This window comes from Anastrepha ludens, chromosome X (genome assembly GCF_028408465.1).
Source record: "Anastrepha ludens isolate Willacy chromosome X, idAnaLude1.1, whole genome shotgun sequence".
NCBI classification, from domain to species: Eukaryota; Metazoa; Arthropoda; class Insecta; order Diptera; family Tephritidae; genus Anastrepha; species Anastrepha ludens.
The window spans coordinates 97,827,759-97,846,026 of NC_071503.1; the positions used below are offsets into that span (position 1 = coordinate 97,827,759).

At 35.4% G+C, this 18,268-nt stretch overlaps 1 protein-coding gene across 1 annotated transcript in view; it reads right to left on the reverse strand.

The window, feature by feature from the left end:
• Nucleotides 1-1,138: 1,138 nt before the first annotated feature.
• Nucleotides 1,139-18,268, reverse strand: part of LOC128870404 (voltage-dependent calcium channel type D subunit alpha-1-like) — a 31,881-nt gene continuing 14,751 nt past the window's right edge. Inside the window, exons 2-7 of the mRNA XM_054113017.1 lie at nucleotides 17,875-18,229; nucleotides 11,783-13,248; nucleotides 10,602-10,830; nucleotides 10,360-10,465; nucleotides 10,150-10,289; nucleotides 1,139-1,151 (exon numbers count right to left, since the gene is read on the reverse strand). Of these exons, the coding sequence (XP_053968992.1) occupies nucleotides 1,139-1,151; nucleotides 10,150-10,289; nucleotides 10,360-10,465; nucleotides 10,602-10,830; nucleotides 11,783-13,248; nucleotides 17,875-18,229 (2,309 nt within the window). The remainder of the gene's footprint in view (nucleotides 1,152-10,149; nucleotides 10,290-10,359; nucleotides 10,466-10,601; nucleotides 10,831-11,782; nucleotides 13,249-17,874; nucleotides 18,230-18,268) is intronic.

Genomic DNA, 18,268 nt, shown 5'->3' on the forward strand with positions numbered 1-18,268 from the left:
GACTACAGGGGAAATTCCATACAATATATTTTTCAATAAACAACCACCAAAAAATGATCCCCAAATAATCAAAGAAAATAGAATTGAAAATGTTAATAAACACAGACAAGAAAATGAAAGAAAACGATTAGATAAAATATGTAATCCGTATAGGCAAGTAAGATTGTTAAAAACGGAAGAAGATGGGGAGCACCATATTATAAAATTTAAAAATCAAAAAGTCAGAAAATATAAAAACCAGTTTAAAAGGAAAAAGAAAATATATTGAGTAAATGAAAGTTCTTATTTAATTGGAATTTTATTTTTATTTATGTAAATAATAATTAATGAAAGCTATGTTAACGAATCATTTAAATTTAACAATTTCAAAAAAAAAATGAAAACAAAAAAATATAAATAATAAAAATAATTTTATAGAATATAAAACTAAAGAATTAATAGCAAAAACTTATATATAAAATACATATGTATATTAGTACATTAGTTAAGAACTGTGGACATTTTTAAAGTTGGGAGGAGTGACATATATACTTTATATAGAAAAATAGTATTAAGTTATCAGTATTGATTAAGCAGTAAAAGTAAAATAAAGTGAATATTTAAAACCAAAACTTTTGTTTAAATCTTTCTCGCATATATACATACATATATAAATTCACAAATTTAAATTTGTACATGCAATGCTGTGCCTATGAATGTGCGCTGTGCCTATGAATGCGCGCTGGATTTCTTGAGAAATTTTACCGTATGTTTTGCTGTGGCGAGGCACATATGTACATACACACAACATATATGCATATATCCGCATATATACATACATATATAAATTCACAAATTTAAATTTGCTTATGCCATCCTTCTGTGTGCCTGGTAATGAAGCATTTTCTATACATACATATATATACGTATATCTTTTTTCTTCTTGTTTTTGGTGTCGCTTTTTCGTTTCACTTTTTCTCAAATCACTCCCAACGATTCTAAAGAAGTTTTCACTTCAAAAATGACAGCAGAGATACGAGTGCAAAAGTATTGCAAGCAGTGAAAAATAATCAACAGAACGAAAACAAATTTAATAAAGTGTACAATTTTAAAAATAAATATAAATCAAAGACTCATAAAAACAATTTCAAGACAAATCTCAAGTGTCATCACTGTGGAAAAAAGGGGCATATTAAAAGAAATTGTTTTATATACAAAAAAGATTTAAATAATCAAAAATAATGAAAAATCTAGAACTGCTCAAGTTGCAACTATACAATCAGAAAAAGGATTTGCTTTTATGATGAGAAATGAGATGCCTAAAGAAAAATCAGGAAATGTGTCTTTCCTTTTAGACTCCGGTGCTTCTAACCATTTAATAAACGACGTAAATATATTTGCTAGCTACATTAACCTAAGTTCACCGATCGAAATTGCTATTGCAAAGTGTGGAGAATACATCTATGCTACGAAAAAGGGGATAGTGAGACTTCGCAGCAGTTCGAAAAAGGAAATTACTCTGAAAGACGTCCTATTGTGTGCCGATGTTCCCCAAAATTTGTTATCTGTGAAGAAAATACAGGATTCAGGACTAACAATTGAGTTTCATCCAGGAGGTGTCAATGTCAGTAAAAATGGTCAAGTACTCTTTACAGGTAAAAGTATATATAATGTACCAATGGTGGATTTTACACTATGTGTAGGAGCATACGCATGTAATGTAAACAAAATTAGTGAATATCGTTTGTGGCATGAGAGGTTGGGACATATAAGCAAAGGGAAATTTATAGAAATAGTAAGAAACAATTTTTTTGATGATGTTAACTTTTTAAAGAACGTACAACCAGATGATAACTTATGTGAGGCTTGTATAAATGGTAAACAAACAAGATTACCCTTCGCAAAATTTAAAAATAAAGATCACATAGACCGACCATTATTTGTAGTTCACTCTGACTTATGTGGTCCTATCACACCTTCTTCGATTGATGGAAAAAACTATTATGTTGTTTTCATTGATCAATATACACACTATTGTGTGACTTATTTAATTACTTTCAAGTCGGACGTATTTGCTGTTTTCAGAGATTTTGTCACTAAAAGTGACGTGCATTTCAATGTAAAGGTTGTTAATTTATACATTGACAATGGTAGAGAATATTTGTCGAATGAGATGCGAGATTATTGTGTTTAAAAAGGCATCAGTTACATTTGACAGCACCACATACCCCACAATTAAATGGTGTGTCCGAAAGGATGATAAGAACAATAACAGAGAAAGCTCGTGCTATGGTAAATGGAGCACAGTTAGACAAAAGTTACTGGGGTGAAGCCGTGTTAACAGCGACTTTCCTAATTAATAGAACTCCAAGTAAAGCTCTGAAAGATAGTTCGAAAACGCGATATGAAATGTGGCACATAAGAAAGCCTAATTTGAAATATTTAAAAGTTTTCGGTTCGACGGTATATGTTCACAATAAAACAAAGTAAAGAAAATTTGATGAGAAATCTTGGAAGGGTATACTTGTCGGGTATGAACCGAATGGTTACAAATTGTGGGATGTGGAAGCTGAAAAGTTTACGATAGCAAGAGAAGTTATCGTAGATGAAACTAATATGAAAAATTCTAGGACTGTGTTGGATGTCGGGTCACAATTAAATGACTTTCCGTTTGGGAATGAAAATACGAGAAACATTGACTTAAACTACCTGAATGAGAGTAAGGAAAGAAAGTCTGATGAACATCGAGATAAGCAGCCTAGTGATGTGGTAATAAGTAAAGAGAATGCCGATCCAGCTGGTACTGGTGAAACTGTATCAGAGTACAAGGATACAGGTGGACACAATAATCGGTTAAGAAATTCGAAATTAAGTGAGGGAATGTCTGAGATTGAAGTTAGGCGAAGTGATAGATTGAAAGACCGTCCACGGAGAACATATACAGATGATTCATATTTATATAGTTGTGTAATGAATGCAGACACTTGTGTTAGCGCCACTCCAAATTCGTTTGAAGAAACAAAAACCAGGAGTGATTGGTCTCATTGGGAAAATGCAATAAAAGAAGAGCTCGACTCACATTTTCAGAACAACACTTGGTCTCTTGTACAAAGGCCTGCAAATAAAAACATAGTCGATTGCAAATGGGTTTTTACTTTGAAGCATGACGAGTCAGGTAACCCGGTAAGGTATAAAGCCAGACTTGTTGCTCGCGGCTTTACACAAGAATATTTGATCGATTATGATGAAACTTTTGCTACAGTATCTAGAATATCGAGCCTTCGCCTCATGTTATCATTCTCCAACCAATTTAGTTTAAAAGTTCACCACATGGACGTTAAAACTGCCTTCTTAAACGGTATATTGAAAGAGGAAATTTATATGGTGGTTCCTCGAGGTGTGTCATGTGAAAGTGGTGAAGTTTGCAAATTATTGTAAATAAAGCAATTTATGGTTTAAAGCAAGCAGCTAGATGCTGGTTTGAAGTTTTCGAGCAGTCACTAAAAGAAATCGGCTTCGTAAACTCAGCTGTTGATCGTTGCATCAATATTCTTAACAATAATAATATTCTGAAAAATATATATGTGCTATTATATGTTGATGACTTGGTAATAGCAACAGCAAATGATGAAACTATTATTAATTTTAAAGCCTATCTAATGACTAAATTTAAAATGGAGAATTATGGCAGTGCCTCAAAAGGGTTCTAAGGTACCTTAAAGGTACTGTAGATTTAAAGCTTATCTATGTTAAGAATTTAAATTACAAAGACATGTTTATTGGTTATGTTGATTCTGATTGGGGTGGAAGTGAGAGCGACAGGAGAAGCACAACTGGTTATTTGTTTAAGATGTTCGAATCCTCTCTAATATGCTGGAATACAAAGAAACAAACGTCAGTTGCAGCTTCATCTACTGAAGCTGAGTATATGGCACTGTTTGAGGCAGTTAGAGAAGCCCTATGGTTGAGGTCTTTACTGAAAAGTATGAAAATCGAGTTAGACAAAGCATTTAAAATATTCGAAGACAATCAGGGATGTATAAGCATAGCAAATAATCCCTCATGTCACAAAAGATCAAAGCATATTGATATTAAATATCATTTTTCAAGGGAACAAATTGAAAATAAACTAATTACGATTGAGTATATTCCTACAGACAAACAACTCGCTGATATATTGGCCAAACCATTACCTGCTGCACGTTTTTCAGACTTGAGAAGCCAGATGGGACTTGCTGACAAAAGCGAAGAATAAAATTATATTAGTAATAAGTAAATAGTCTGATTGGGTTTTTTCTGGGTTTTCCCCAATCCTTGCAACAAATGTTGGACCATGATATTGTAACTCCCCAGAATTTAACACTTGCTTCAATTACTATATTTTTTTTATTTTTATTTTAAACTTTACCTATTGTAATAATCAATGTATTTTTGAGGAGGTGTGTTGAATTCTTTCTTTTATTTCTCTTAAACTACATTAATAAGCAACACTGTGGGTTTAACGAACTGAAGCAAAAATACAATGATTAAAAAGAGAAGAAACTATAACACTTTATCTTTTGTCCTGCTCTTTTCATATATGCAACCTATGTATCTATTGAATTTGAAAATACTCGGTTATTTTTCTTTCATTCCATTTTAAAGCGTGTACAAAGCAGCGTGTTATCAGGCAGCTAGAGAAATAAATAAAAATTAAATATTTAAAACATAGAAAGTACAGTGTCATTATTTTGATGAAGGAGCGTGATTCCCTATACATTTATTTATAAAAATATTGTTTATATTTATAAAAATATTGTTCGGTTTCTTAATGGGGATGGTGCCTCTGCCCGGCTGCTTGATGTCCTCGTGAGAGTAAAGGCAGACATCTTGCGATGTCTACTACAGCCGCCATATAAAGGAGCGCAAATTAGGTGTTGGATTTGTTACGGGAGAGACTTTGTCGCCCAGTACTGTCGTTCACTTCGGTGGACGTGCATCTCGGAATAATCCGGATCAAAGCGCGATTTTTTAACATCTCGCTCATTTGCACCCATGCCTCGACGGAAGAGAAGGCCGAGGCGACCAAAGACTCCTTCCATGAGCGCTTAAAATGCTCCTATGTGCATTGCCCCTTCCACGACATAAAAGTCGTGCTTGTCGATTTCAACGTCCGAAAATTCAGGCTGCACAACAAAGCATCCGGTAACGGACAGAGACTGACTGACTTCGCCGGAGCTCGAAAGACGGTAGTCTGCAGGAGCATATTCGAGCATACCGAGAGTTACCAAGCTGCGTGGTTGTCTCCTGATCGAAAAACGCGACACCAGATGGATCATGCTGTAAAATATGGAAGACACGCTACTAGTGTTTTCAATGTACGTACGATCCGTGGACCCAACATCAACTCGGATCATTACCTTGTTGCAGCCAAAATACGCCCCCCGTCTCTGTGCAGCAAAAAACGTACATCTACCAACGCAAAGCATGTTCGACATCAGAGAGCTGCAATCAGATCAGACAGCCAGAAGATTCGCCCCCCGACTCTCCCTCCTGCTCTCAGAGAGTGCTTCGCAACAATCCGGCATGCGCGAGTAATGAAGCAACATTTCTCGTTCTCTACGTATTGTCGCCGAAGAAGAAATCGGATTCTGGTGAGCCCGAAAAAACTGTTGGTACATTCTGCAGCAGAAAGAAAAGATGCTGCCTGTAGAGCCACGCTGCGATAGGCCGCAACGCGAGCCATGTGGGGTTCGCTACCGAGACCTAAGAAAGGAAGAGAGACGTATTATAAGAAAGAAGAAACGAGAGGCCGAAATACGTGAGTGCGAGGAGCTTGAAATGTTGGCCAATAGGAACAACACCCGAAAAGTTCGGTGGCTTATAGAAGGTTTAAAAAGCGGGTCGTTTTCTTGTAAGAACAAAGATGGCGGTCTGGTGACTGACATCCGAAACGTGCTTGAATTATGAGGGGAACACTTCTCGAACCTTTTAAATAGTGCATGTGTCAACACAAGAACGTTGATTCAACAATATGTGCCAATTAGCGCTTGATTAGCCTTCTAAATATCGCGTTTAAGGTCCTAGCGAGCGTAGTGTGTGAAGCCCCCTATCAACCAACTGATTGGACCTTATCAGCGTGGCTTTAGACCTGGAAAGTCTACCATCGACCAAATATTCACAATGCGCGAAGTCTTAGAAAAGACCCATAAGAGAAGAACCGAACCACACCCTCTTTTCGTCCACTGCAAAGCTGCATTCGACAGCACGAAAAGGATTTGCTTATATACCGCGATGACTGAGTTTGGTATCCCCTAAACCAATCCGGCTATGCAAGATGACGTTGCTCAATGCCAGCAGCGCTATCACAATTGGGAAGGACCTCACCGAGCCGCTTGATACCAAACGAGTTTTCAGATAGGATGACTTGCTGTCGTGTGACTCCTTTAACCTGATACTGGAAAAGATCGTGCGAGCTGCAGAACTTAATCGCTAAGACACAATTTTTATAAGAGCGTACAATTGTTGGCACTTGCCGATGATATTGCCGGCGACATTTTGCAAGGCATTTGATTGTTCATTTCTATGTTCTTTTGATAAACGAAATTTTATTCAATTTATGTTTTCAAACAAACTTAAATGTACAATCGAAGATACATATACTTGAAATATAAGCGCTAAATCAAGTTAACTTTAATGTTCCTCGCTTTAATTAAAAAGAAAACTTTAAACAAAATACGTTGTACAATTAAAACTTTATACAAATTTGGTGAAAATTGTTGCTAATTTTTTGTGTTTAAACTAATTCAGAGAGAATGCATAGATCGTACAAGTGTTTTGGTATATTGATACATATATATATTGTACTATTATGTAGGTATGTATATAATGTTAGTTATGTTTGTACAATAGATCAATTGCATCATGTGATATACGCATATGTATGAACTGAAGCAACCATGACCTACCTACGTATATTTTGAACAAGACGGTGCTACGTGCCACACAAGCAACGAAACCATTGATATTTTACGGGAAACGTTTCCGGACCTTATTATCTCTCGAAGAGGTGATCACAATTGGCCACTGATATCTTGTGATTTAACACCTGGTGACTTTTTTTTTGGGGCCACGTGAAAGGGAAGTAGTACTAAAGTACTTAAAACACCTCCACAATCTCCAAACATTAATTTAATTGAACATCTGTGGGTTCATTTGGAAAACCAGCTGAAAAAGCATGTTATTAGAAACAAGAAAGACAGAAGAACCTATTAAAGAAAAGTGGGGAAAATAGATCCGTTAACATGTAAGAAGCGGGTCAAATCCATGCAAGAAGACTGAATGTTGTGAGAAAACATAAAGGCTTGCCAGCTAAATATTAATTATATTGTTCTTTTTTCTAAATATTATTTGTCTAACTCTTCTTTATATAGATGTCCGATATTAATTATATTGTTTTTTTTTTCTAAATATTATTTGTCTAACTCTTCTTTATATAGATGTCCGAGTTCTTTTTTGTCATTGTGCTAAGTTTTTATGTTTGCATTTTCTATTTACGAATGAGTTGAAGTTTGTTTATGTTTTCTGTAGTTTTGAAAAATACGTTTGAAGAACGAAAATAAATGTGGCACATAAACGCATTCGATTTCCGCCCGCTATTTCGGTAGATGTCACTTTTAAAGCTGTGGTGTTTTGATATTTGACAAGCGAAAACTACGCCATTAATAAAAATGGAACGTTACACGCTTAAACAACGCATTGAAATTATTAAAATTCTCTATAAAAATGGTGAAAATTTGCCAGAGGCGGTTCATAAAACTCGAAAATTTTTGGGTAATCGTGAAGTATAAGAAGTCGAAAGTGTTGAAGAAAACTCAGGATTGTCTATTCTTCGTCGTTCTTTGGAATTAGGCATTCCACAAACGTCATTACACCGTATTTTGCATAAAAATTTGGGTCTTACGGCATGCAAAGTCCAGTTAACACAAGAACTCAAGCCGGCCGATCATCAACAACGTCGTGTCTTTGCTGATGGGGTCGTTGAAATGCATGAAAAGGATCCGGAATTCCTTCGAAAAATCGTATTTGTCGGATCTGGGGCCCAGAAAATCCAAGAGTTATTGTTGAAAAGCCTCTCTATCCTCAACGTGTGACTGTTTGGAGCGGTTTATGGTCCAGCGGAGTCATTGAACCTTATTTTTTCGAAAATGAAGCTGAAGCAACAGTTACGGTGAATGAATTGTGCTATCGAGAGATGATTAACAATTTTTTATGGCCGGAATTGGATGGTATTGATCTGGACAACGTTTATTTTCAACAAGACGGCGCTACGTGTCACACAAGCAACGAAACCATTGATCTTAACACCTCTTATTAGAAAACCCTTTATTTATTATTGGAGCTACTGTGAGCTGTGCAGCGCTGTTTACAAAAACATGGACTAAAGCCGAAAATTGTTAAAATTAAATTTTTCAGCCAATATGAACTTTTTATTTCTAAAATTTATTACATAGTTTTCCTGTTGAAGGGATTATTTGCCCCCTTTTTCGCTAAGTGTACGCGTCTTCAGAGCTACTTGACTGTAAGAGAGAATGTAGATATTGACACCACGCGTGCCTCTACGAAGACAACTCCAGCCCCGGCACTGCCGTCTCCAATTTTGGACCCATCAGTAAAGCAAATCTGTGCGCCCTGTTTTAAAGGTATTTCATTGTTTCTCCATGATCACTAATGACCACCTTGAAATTCTTGGAGAATTTTAGTTTTCTTTCCATCTTGTCACAGGCCGTCAGGCACGAAGAGTTCAGGATTGAAACCAAAATTCTTATATGCCCCGTAAGATTGCCTTCTTTAAGATGAAATAAATTAGGAAGCCTTAGGACTGCACTAACTGCCGACCGTTCGGCTACAAGATGTTGTGGAATAAGTCCAATGACCATTTCTAGAGCCATTGTGGAGCAAGCTCGTATTGCTCCCGTTACACTCAGATAGGCTATTCTGTATACCTTGTTAAGTGTCATCTAAGTCTTAGTTGGGCCTACTTTTGGCCACCATACCACAGAGATGTAGGTTATCATTAGCACTATTATTGTCTTATAAGACCATGCCATCATCTCTGGCCGCAGACCCCATGTTTTACCGTAAAGCCTTTGGCACTTGTGTATTGCTCTCAAAGCTGTATTTGTGATATACGGTAAATGATTTTTCAGGTCAAGGTTTTATCAAGGATTTTTCCAAAATATTTCACATCCCCGGATAGAGTTAAGTTTGCTTTCCGTAGTTTTAGGGTCACTATGCCTAGCTTCCTTCTGGGGAAGGTACCGCACATGTTTTGTTTAGATTTATCGAGATCCTTTTTTTGACACCAGCATTGCGCAATTTCGAGAGGTAGTTGCATGCGATCGGCTATATTAGAGTCAAATTTGCCTAAAGCCATATTAACTAGATCGTCAGCAAAGCCCCGACCTTGTATCCAAAATCATCGAGAGTTTGGAGCAAGGAGCAATAGCTAAAGGAGCGGCGAAGAAATACCTCCCTAGGGGCATCCTTTGGTTAACCTGACACAATCTTTTCGGCCCAGTTTTAATGATTATTGTCCTATTATTCAGCATGTTGAGAACCCACGTTATAATTAGTCTATCTATTTCCTTCCTCAATAGAACTGAAAGAAGCATTATCAACAGCCCCCCTAATGTCAACCGATATACATACGACAATTTCAGTCTCAGTCGACTTTTCTTTTCGTATTGTTCAACATGAAAAGGCGAGTTCCTAAGATAACCATCTCTAATGTATTGATCAGTTATTGTGTCCATGGCTTTGAGTAGGAAAGAGGTTAAGCTTATGGGCCGAAAGGCTTTTTGATAGCTTTCGGAATGAAAGCTACCCTATCTGTACTCCAATTTTTAAGCATGATACGAGAGTAAAAAAGATGTCTTTTGAAAGCAATACATGGGGAGAAATGTTGGCAGTAATAGTTGGTATACTTTAAATCAGAAGTACAAATCTTTCACAAAATTTAATATTTTTTATACGCATGCATGGTTATTAATTTAAATATTTCATTAGGACCCAGAAATTTAGCAAAATGTGCTAGGTCTTCTTAAGTTGCTTTGTCAAAAATCATCAGATATATTTTTTAATGGAAAATATAAATAATTTTTCAAAAATTATGAAAAGTGTTTTACTTACCCTATAACCACAATAAAAAAATCTAAAATGTTCCAACCATTCCTTAAATATGAGCCAGAATGTAATAAAAATCCGTATGCAATAATTTTCATAACGCATTCCGCCGTAAATATTACTAAAAAGACGTATTCAATTTTTTCCTATAAGAAAAATGGATTCCATTAAAATATATCGAACAATGGTTGCATTACATAAATGGTAAAAACATACCAACGCTTGATTAGTCACATTCGAATCACTGTATGGATACGGAGTATATACTGCTAAGGCAACACAATTTGCAAAAATAGTTAATAAAATCAAATATTCGAATGGTCTATAAATTAATAATAAAAAATCGGTTTTGTACGAATAAGGAAAACAACGCAGTATTTCAATCACAAATATATATGAAGATAAATATTATATATACGTGAGGAGGTGCATGAAAAATATAACTTTAAAAAGGATGCTTCCATTCGACTATACTGATGCATAAGGAGCGAACTGGATTTTTTACACTTAAACAAAATAAAACCCGTTGAGGTCGATCAGGTTGTGGTTTCCCTCCCCGTCTTTGCTGCCGCTTTTGTGTAGTTGCTGTCTTTTGTTGATTGATTCCCCCACCAATAGTTGTGCCGTTTATCGTTTCAGGAATGTTTGAAGTTCCAAGACGACTGTCAGCGCCTATTGGACCATTTGCTGTAAATTAAAATGGTTATATAGCAAAATAGAGAGATATAGGTACTCTAACAAAGTAGCATAGTTAAGAAAAATTATACTTTTGAAATTCACTTAACTCTGTTATGAAAACATATATGTACATATACATGAATACAGGTACGATTGATTTTCGATTATTATTAATTTCAGCAAATTGTTTCGTAATACTGAGCTACAATAAAAACCGTCCAGGTATGGAATGAGTGTAAGTATTTTTGAAAAAAGTAATCCTTTCAACTTTAAAATCCTAATTAAAATTAAATTGATGAAAAAATAAAAAACTGAGCATGCACCATTACTAAATTTATAAAATCTGTAGTTTCAGATTCATATATAATTTTCTGGGATAAGAAAAAAAGTTGAGTTTTGTCACACGGTACATTTGTACAATAATAAATTATGGAGCAAATAAAAACAACGGAGCACTAGCATCAAAGGCTTTGTTTGTGAGTTCTTTATACGAATACCTCATTGAATTCTTTAAACAATTTATAGGTATAGTTTTCCTGTTACCAATATCGAAATGCGTTGCAAAAACAAATTATTAAATCTATTATTGATTAAAATTTTCTGTATTGGGTTTGTTAACATTAAAATATGTTTCTTAATTCTGGAAGGCTGATACACACCAAGAGCCTTTAATTTTCGGAATTGTAGAATGCTTTCTCAACTTAAATAAAAAATGCACATGGTTTTAGATTAGTTGTGTTCGATAAGCGATCGAAATAGTGCCAAAATTAGGAATAACTATTATTTCAGATTATTTGTGTTCGATAACAAAATTAGTTATCTCTAGCCATCAATCAAAATATAGATCGTAAACGAAAACTCTCTCACAAAGGGAGGAAAAAACAAAATGTTAATGAACGGAAAATTATCCACCACTAGCAAAATTTAGGTAAATTATATTATGATATACTTATAAACTTACCCATTGTAAGAGTAGCGCCTGTCCGCTCGTTATCGTAATTTTCAATGCTTGTTATGCCATTATTATTTATTCGCTTAATTGCACCCCCATCAACCCTACCGGTTTGTTCTCTACTGCTTCCCAGATCCATATTACTAAAAATCCTTTTATGACACTTGTCAGTGATGAAATTTCTAGTTACATTAAAACAATTATCAGGGTAGTTTTCACTTTCATACAACTTTATTAATGGATGAGAGGAATGATCAGTAGGTTCGAATTTGCTTCCACAATGGTATTGTTTTTTTATGTCACTAGAATTCGGTGGTTTTTTTGATTTTGTGTTTTCTGCAGAAACTTTTATATGTAGAGTTTCCCTTGTTTCATCGGCAGTATTATTTTCAAAACTAGCACCTTCATAGTCTTTATAGTCGTTTGAACTTAATAACTGCAGCTCGCTACAACTTTCGCAATCGGTGACATCGTCCGAACCGTGTCTTAAAGTCGTTTGATTTATTGAAGCATTTCTTCGTTGAGTTCTTGTAACTGGAGAAACTATTTCCAAAACGTTGTTTGATTGACCGTGCAAAATGTTTGTTTTTTTTAGATAGGTCTGCTGCTGTAAGCCCCATCTAAGCTCGTCAATTTGACTATATTGACAGAACTCTCCTAGTTGAGAATGGTGTATTGACAATTGTTGATGCTGTCCACTGATATTGGCAAAATCACCGTCTCCAATAAAATTGCTTAATACACCAATGCCAAAACCATACAACGTACTGCTATCACCCGTTATATCACAATTGCAACTATTACTACTACTACTACTCCTACTTTTACTGTTAATGCCTTTGTAGTCGTTACTACTGCTGCTACTTCCGCTGCTCTTCAAAATTGCATTCGTTGAATTACACACATTTACTAAATTATCGCTGCGTTTTTTATGATTTTGACGTCCTTTTCTGTTGCTGTTGGCTTTTGTAATATCGTTGTTTTCATTTTTGGATTTACTTGATGTTACTTTTGAATTGCTTATAATTCGCTTAACAGATGATGAATCCAAATTTTTGTCTTGGGGTTTATCTTCTTTTGCGCAAAATTGTCTACTTAATACTAAGCCTTCATTACCGCTTTTATTAGATTTTTGAAAATTGTTTGCAAGGATACTTTTATTACTTTGATTACTGTTTGCCTTAAATGTTATAGCACTATTGTGATTATCGGGGATTGCTGTTTTGTAAATTTGGCTGGAACTGTTGGAAGTTATTGATGTTGACGGGACTTCGGTATTATCTTTCGGTGATCTTCTTATTAAACTTCCATTTAACTGAGCTTGTTTATAGTTGTTGATAAAACTCCTCTTTCTACCAAATTTTCGTTCAACCTCCAAAACTCGATCTATTTCATTAAGCCATGGATCTGTGCAACCACTATTGACCCCGCTGCTTTCATACAATTGATATTGTGTCCCGAAATTATATGTTTGGCTGAAAAGATTTAATATTATATATTTTAGTTTCAAAAATTTCTGTTGACCGTTGTCTCCGGCAAAAATGTTTTGATTGATTAAATATCGATTTGAAAAAATTTTTAAACAGTCGTATATTATAATTTAGGAGCAAATTAACACACCGCAGCCTCTTATAAAGAGGTCACGAAACTCACCCATAAAGTCTACACCAATAAAAAACCAACAACCAAAAAACAACAACGAACTTGAGCCAAAGCAAATGACCAAACTACTGGCTAAGTGGAGATACATACAAGGTCAAACAATAAATTTGCACCTCTTGCATAAATAAATTTGCACCTTTGCACCAACTGCATACTTTCAAACCGAAAAATGACAGGGGGTTCAAAGTAGTATTATGCAATATGTATCCTTCTGTGGACCAAGAAGATATAAAAAGTGAATTAAGAGAAAAAGGTCATTTAGTCATAAATATATTAAATATATCAGAAAGAAAAAAACCCATTACCACTATTTTTTATTGAATTGGAAACAAATACTAATAACAAAGACATTCACAACATAGACAACCTAATGCATTGCATCGTATCGTTTGAGGCGCCACATCATAAAAGGATAATTACACAATGCACGAAATGTCAGAAGCATGGACATACAAAAAGACAAGAGACTTAGTATGTGTAAAAAAACAATCCGAACATTCAAGTGAAATGTGCGCTATGTGGAGGTAATCATACCGCCAATTACAAAAGGCTGCGAAATATATAAAGCCATAAAAATCCAACGATTCTCACCTTTACGCAAAACGGAAGTTATAACAAACCAAAACACAAACAAAAAATAAATCGCAAAACAACAAAGATATTGATGAACTTAAAAGCATGATCAAAACTTTAAGCCCCCAAATGACTAATATAATGAATAGCTCGAATGGACGAAGGTAATAACACAAAAATTCTTATCTGGAATGCAAATGGACTAACTCGGCAATATGTAGAGCTCAAGCGGTTTTTAATTGACGGAAGAATTGACATTACTTTAAATGCAGAAACACATTTCACAGACAAAAGTTATTTAACATTTCCTGGATATAAATTATATGCAACTAATCATCCCGACGGAAAAGCTCATGGAGGAACAGCCATTATCATCAAAACAAACATAAAGCATCCTGAACGACTGTCCTATGTATCACCTCACATCCAAGCAACGACTATTCAAATTGTTGACAACAATGGACCTATATCAATATCCACCACCACACTTGATAAAGACGGATCACTATGATGATTATTTTAACACATTAGACAACAGATTCATTGCTGGAGGAGACTTAAACGCAAAGCATACTGACTCGGGTTCAAGGTTGACTAATAAAAAAGGTATATATTTAATTAACGCAATCCACAAACAAATTTAAAAGAACGGGAGAGCCAACTTACTGGCCTACGGATGGTAAAAAAATTCCAGATTAAATCGACTTCTGTATAACTAAAAATATTAAACATAACAGCGAAAACGTAAACTAAGTTTTGAATTATCTTCTGACCACTCGCCGATAATACTTAACTACACATCAAAGATCTACTTTATAGAGACAACATCCCAAATATTTACAAACAGTACCGACTGGGATGAGTATCGAAAACACATCTTCCCAACAACTAATTCTAAGTACACCTTTAAAACACAACTTGACATTGAGCGTAGCATTATATATTTAAATGGCATAGCTCTCGACGCAGGATTCAGATTCACGCCGCAACAAAAATATAGCGCACAAAACTGTTCAAATTACATTTCCATTAAGAAGCACACCAAGAAAAAAGGAAATTGCGAAAAAGATGGCAAACAACCAGATCTCCAAAGGTTAAACTTAGCCACAAAAAATTAGAAGACTTGTTTATGTGACACAAAAAATAGGGAAATTGAAAAATATTTAAAAAATTTAACTCTTACACATTACACAAATTATTCCTTGTGGAAATGCACAAAAAATCTTAAAAACCAGATAAAGCATCAACCCCCACTAAGAAAAGATGACAACACATGAGCTTTTACAAATGATGAAAAAGCAGAGACATTGAGAAATTATTTTGAAAAAGTCCTATCGAACGACGAATACGACGAATATAAACAGATTGACACGATTAATAATGTTAATACTGATGCAATCACAAAAATAAGAAAGACAACAACATAAGAAGTGATATTGTGCATCAAAACTAGAATTAAACATAAAAAACATGCGGATATGATATGCTGACAGGCAAAACACTTACGGGGGTACCAATCCTTACAAACTTGTTTAACAGTATGTTCCGCTTACAATACTTCCCAAAAGTATGGAAAGTCGCAGAAATCATTACGCTACCAAAACCGGGTAAAAATCCAACAGCTTTAACTTCATATCGACTATATCTAAAATGGCAGAAAAAATTTTACCATACAAAATTACCCCAATACTTGGCACGAAAAATATCATTCCAGATCATCAATTCGGTTTTCGAAAAAACATTCAACAACTCAAAAAATACATCAAGTTACACAAAAAATAGTTTCAGACATGGAAAATAAACAATACTGCGTTGCTGTATTTTTGGACGTCGCAAAAGTTTTTGACAAAGTTTGGCAGAAGGCCACTTCCATAAAATTAGGACATTATTACCACAGGACTATTATTTAATTATCAAGAGTTACCTTACTGATCGATGCTTCTACATTAAATACAATAACAAATATTAACATATACATCCAATAACAGCAGGAGTTCCTCCAGACAGCGTTCTAGGACCACTGCTATATGTCTTATTTACCTCTGACATACCACTCCCAGACGAAACTAATTCAAATATAGCAACATTTGCAGACGACACAATTTTATTGTCATCTGACAAAAACCTCTCAACCGCAACAATAAAATTACAGATATACACCAACAATGTAAAGAAGTGGTTTCACAAATGAAATGAGGACAAATCTGTACAAGTAATATTATCGACAAGAACAGAGGTTGCTGCTATGCCGATTAAGCTCAAGAACAAAAATATACTAATTGAAACATCTGCAAAATATCTTGGAATCCATCTGGACTCAAAATTAACTTGGAAAGATCACATCAAGAAAATAAAGCAAATGAAGGAAAAATTTCGACATTTGCATTGGCTAGTAGGTAAAAATTCTAAGCTCAGTATTTCCAACAAACTTTTACTATACAACGCGGTCATTAAACCAATCTGGACGTACTTCAAGTGTTGGGGACTGCAAAAAGAACTCTCTTCTCCTTCTTAATTGGCGCGATAACCGCTTACGCGATTTTGGCCGAGCTTAGCAAAGCGCGCCAGTCGTTTCTTTCTCGTGCTAACCGGCGCCAATTGGACACACCAAGTGAAGCCAAGTCCTTCTCCACCTGATCTTTCCAACGCAAAGGAGGCCTTCCTCTTCCTCTGCTACCACCAGCTGGTACCGCATCGAATACTTTCAAAGCCGGAGCGTTTGTATCCATTCGGACGACATGACCCAGCCAACGAAGCCGCTGGATCTTTATTCGCTGCGCTATGTCTATGTCGCCGTAAAGCTCATACAGCTCATCGTTCCATCGCCTGCGATATTCGCCGTTGCCAACGTGCAAAGGTCCAAAAATCTTACGCAGAATCTTTCTCTCGAACACTCCAAACGTCGCTTCATCGGATGTTGTCATCGTCCAAGCTTCTGCGCCATACGTTAGGACGGGCATGATGAGAGTCTTGTAGAGTGTTAGTTTTGTTCGGCGAGAGAGGACTTTACTGCTCAGTTGCCTACTTAGTCCAAAGTAGCACTTGTTGGCAAGAGAGATTCTACGTTGGATTTCAAGGCTGACATTGTTATCGGTGTTAATGCTGGTTCCTAAATAAACGAAGTCTTTTACAACCTCGAAATTATAACTGCCTACAGTGACGTGGGTGCCGATACGCGAGTGCGCCGACTGTTTGTTTGAAGACAGGAGGTACTTCGTTTTGTCCTCGTTCACCACCAAACCCATTCGCTTTGCCTCTTTATCCAGTTTGGAGAAGGCAGAACTAACAGCGCGGTTGTTAAGGCCGATGATATCGATATCATCAAAAAGCAAAAAGAACTCACATAAACAAAATACAAGGACAACAATCAAAAATCTTATGTATAATAACAATTACCGAGAAGTACACAAAAAATAATGTCACCCATACAACGTTCAATATACCATCAATCCACGAAGAAATAAAAACGATATCAACAAGTTATTTTAACAAAATAAACAACTTGAAAAAAGAATTTTACAGTGTCTGAAGAGAAACCGACCAATTGACCTATTAAATAAAATATGAATTCCCGTATGCTAAAATAACTGTTCTATGTAAAATGTAATTGCTATCCTAAATTGTAATCGCTGTATTCGTCTTGGCACTGGCCATGATAAAACATATTTAAAAATCTAACTAATTGTTAAAAAATGTACTTGTTGTCAGTATGACAGATGTATGATTAATGTGGGAAATAAAAAAAAAGTATTTGTTCATAGTTTATCTTATAATTCATAACGTAGGAAATTATAATATTTATATAGTTGGACTGTGAATGTATGAATGAATACTACTCGTAAATATCCATTGTAATTTTCACTTACTGCTGTATACGTTCCGTTTGATATTGTCCAGGACATAAGCCAGCATTTCTTTCAATAAAATGGTTTTCTATGACGATATTATCTGTAAGTGGCTGATCGGTGAGTAGGTCTCCGCAAGTAAAAAGTGAACCACACTCTATTTCACTTTCATCACTACTTTGTTGTATATCCTTCTGCCTTTGTACGCCAAGTTGTAGTTGGCGCTGTTTGGTTTCTGTTCCAGGAGTTGCCGCTTTTGTTCTGTTTACCTGATCATGGCTAACAGTTTTTCCGCTACAAATATTGTGCTTAAATTTTCGATTGATGGCATCTAAACTTCGATTTAGGCCCGGCGCTCGTTGTTCATATATTTCGTCTGAAAAAACATATAGGCTTTTAACTTAATACAAAACAA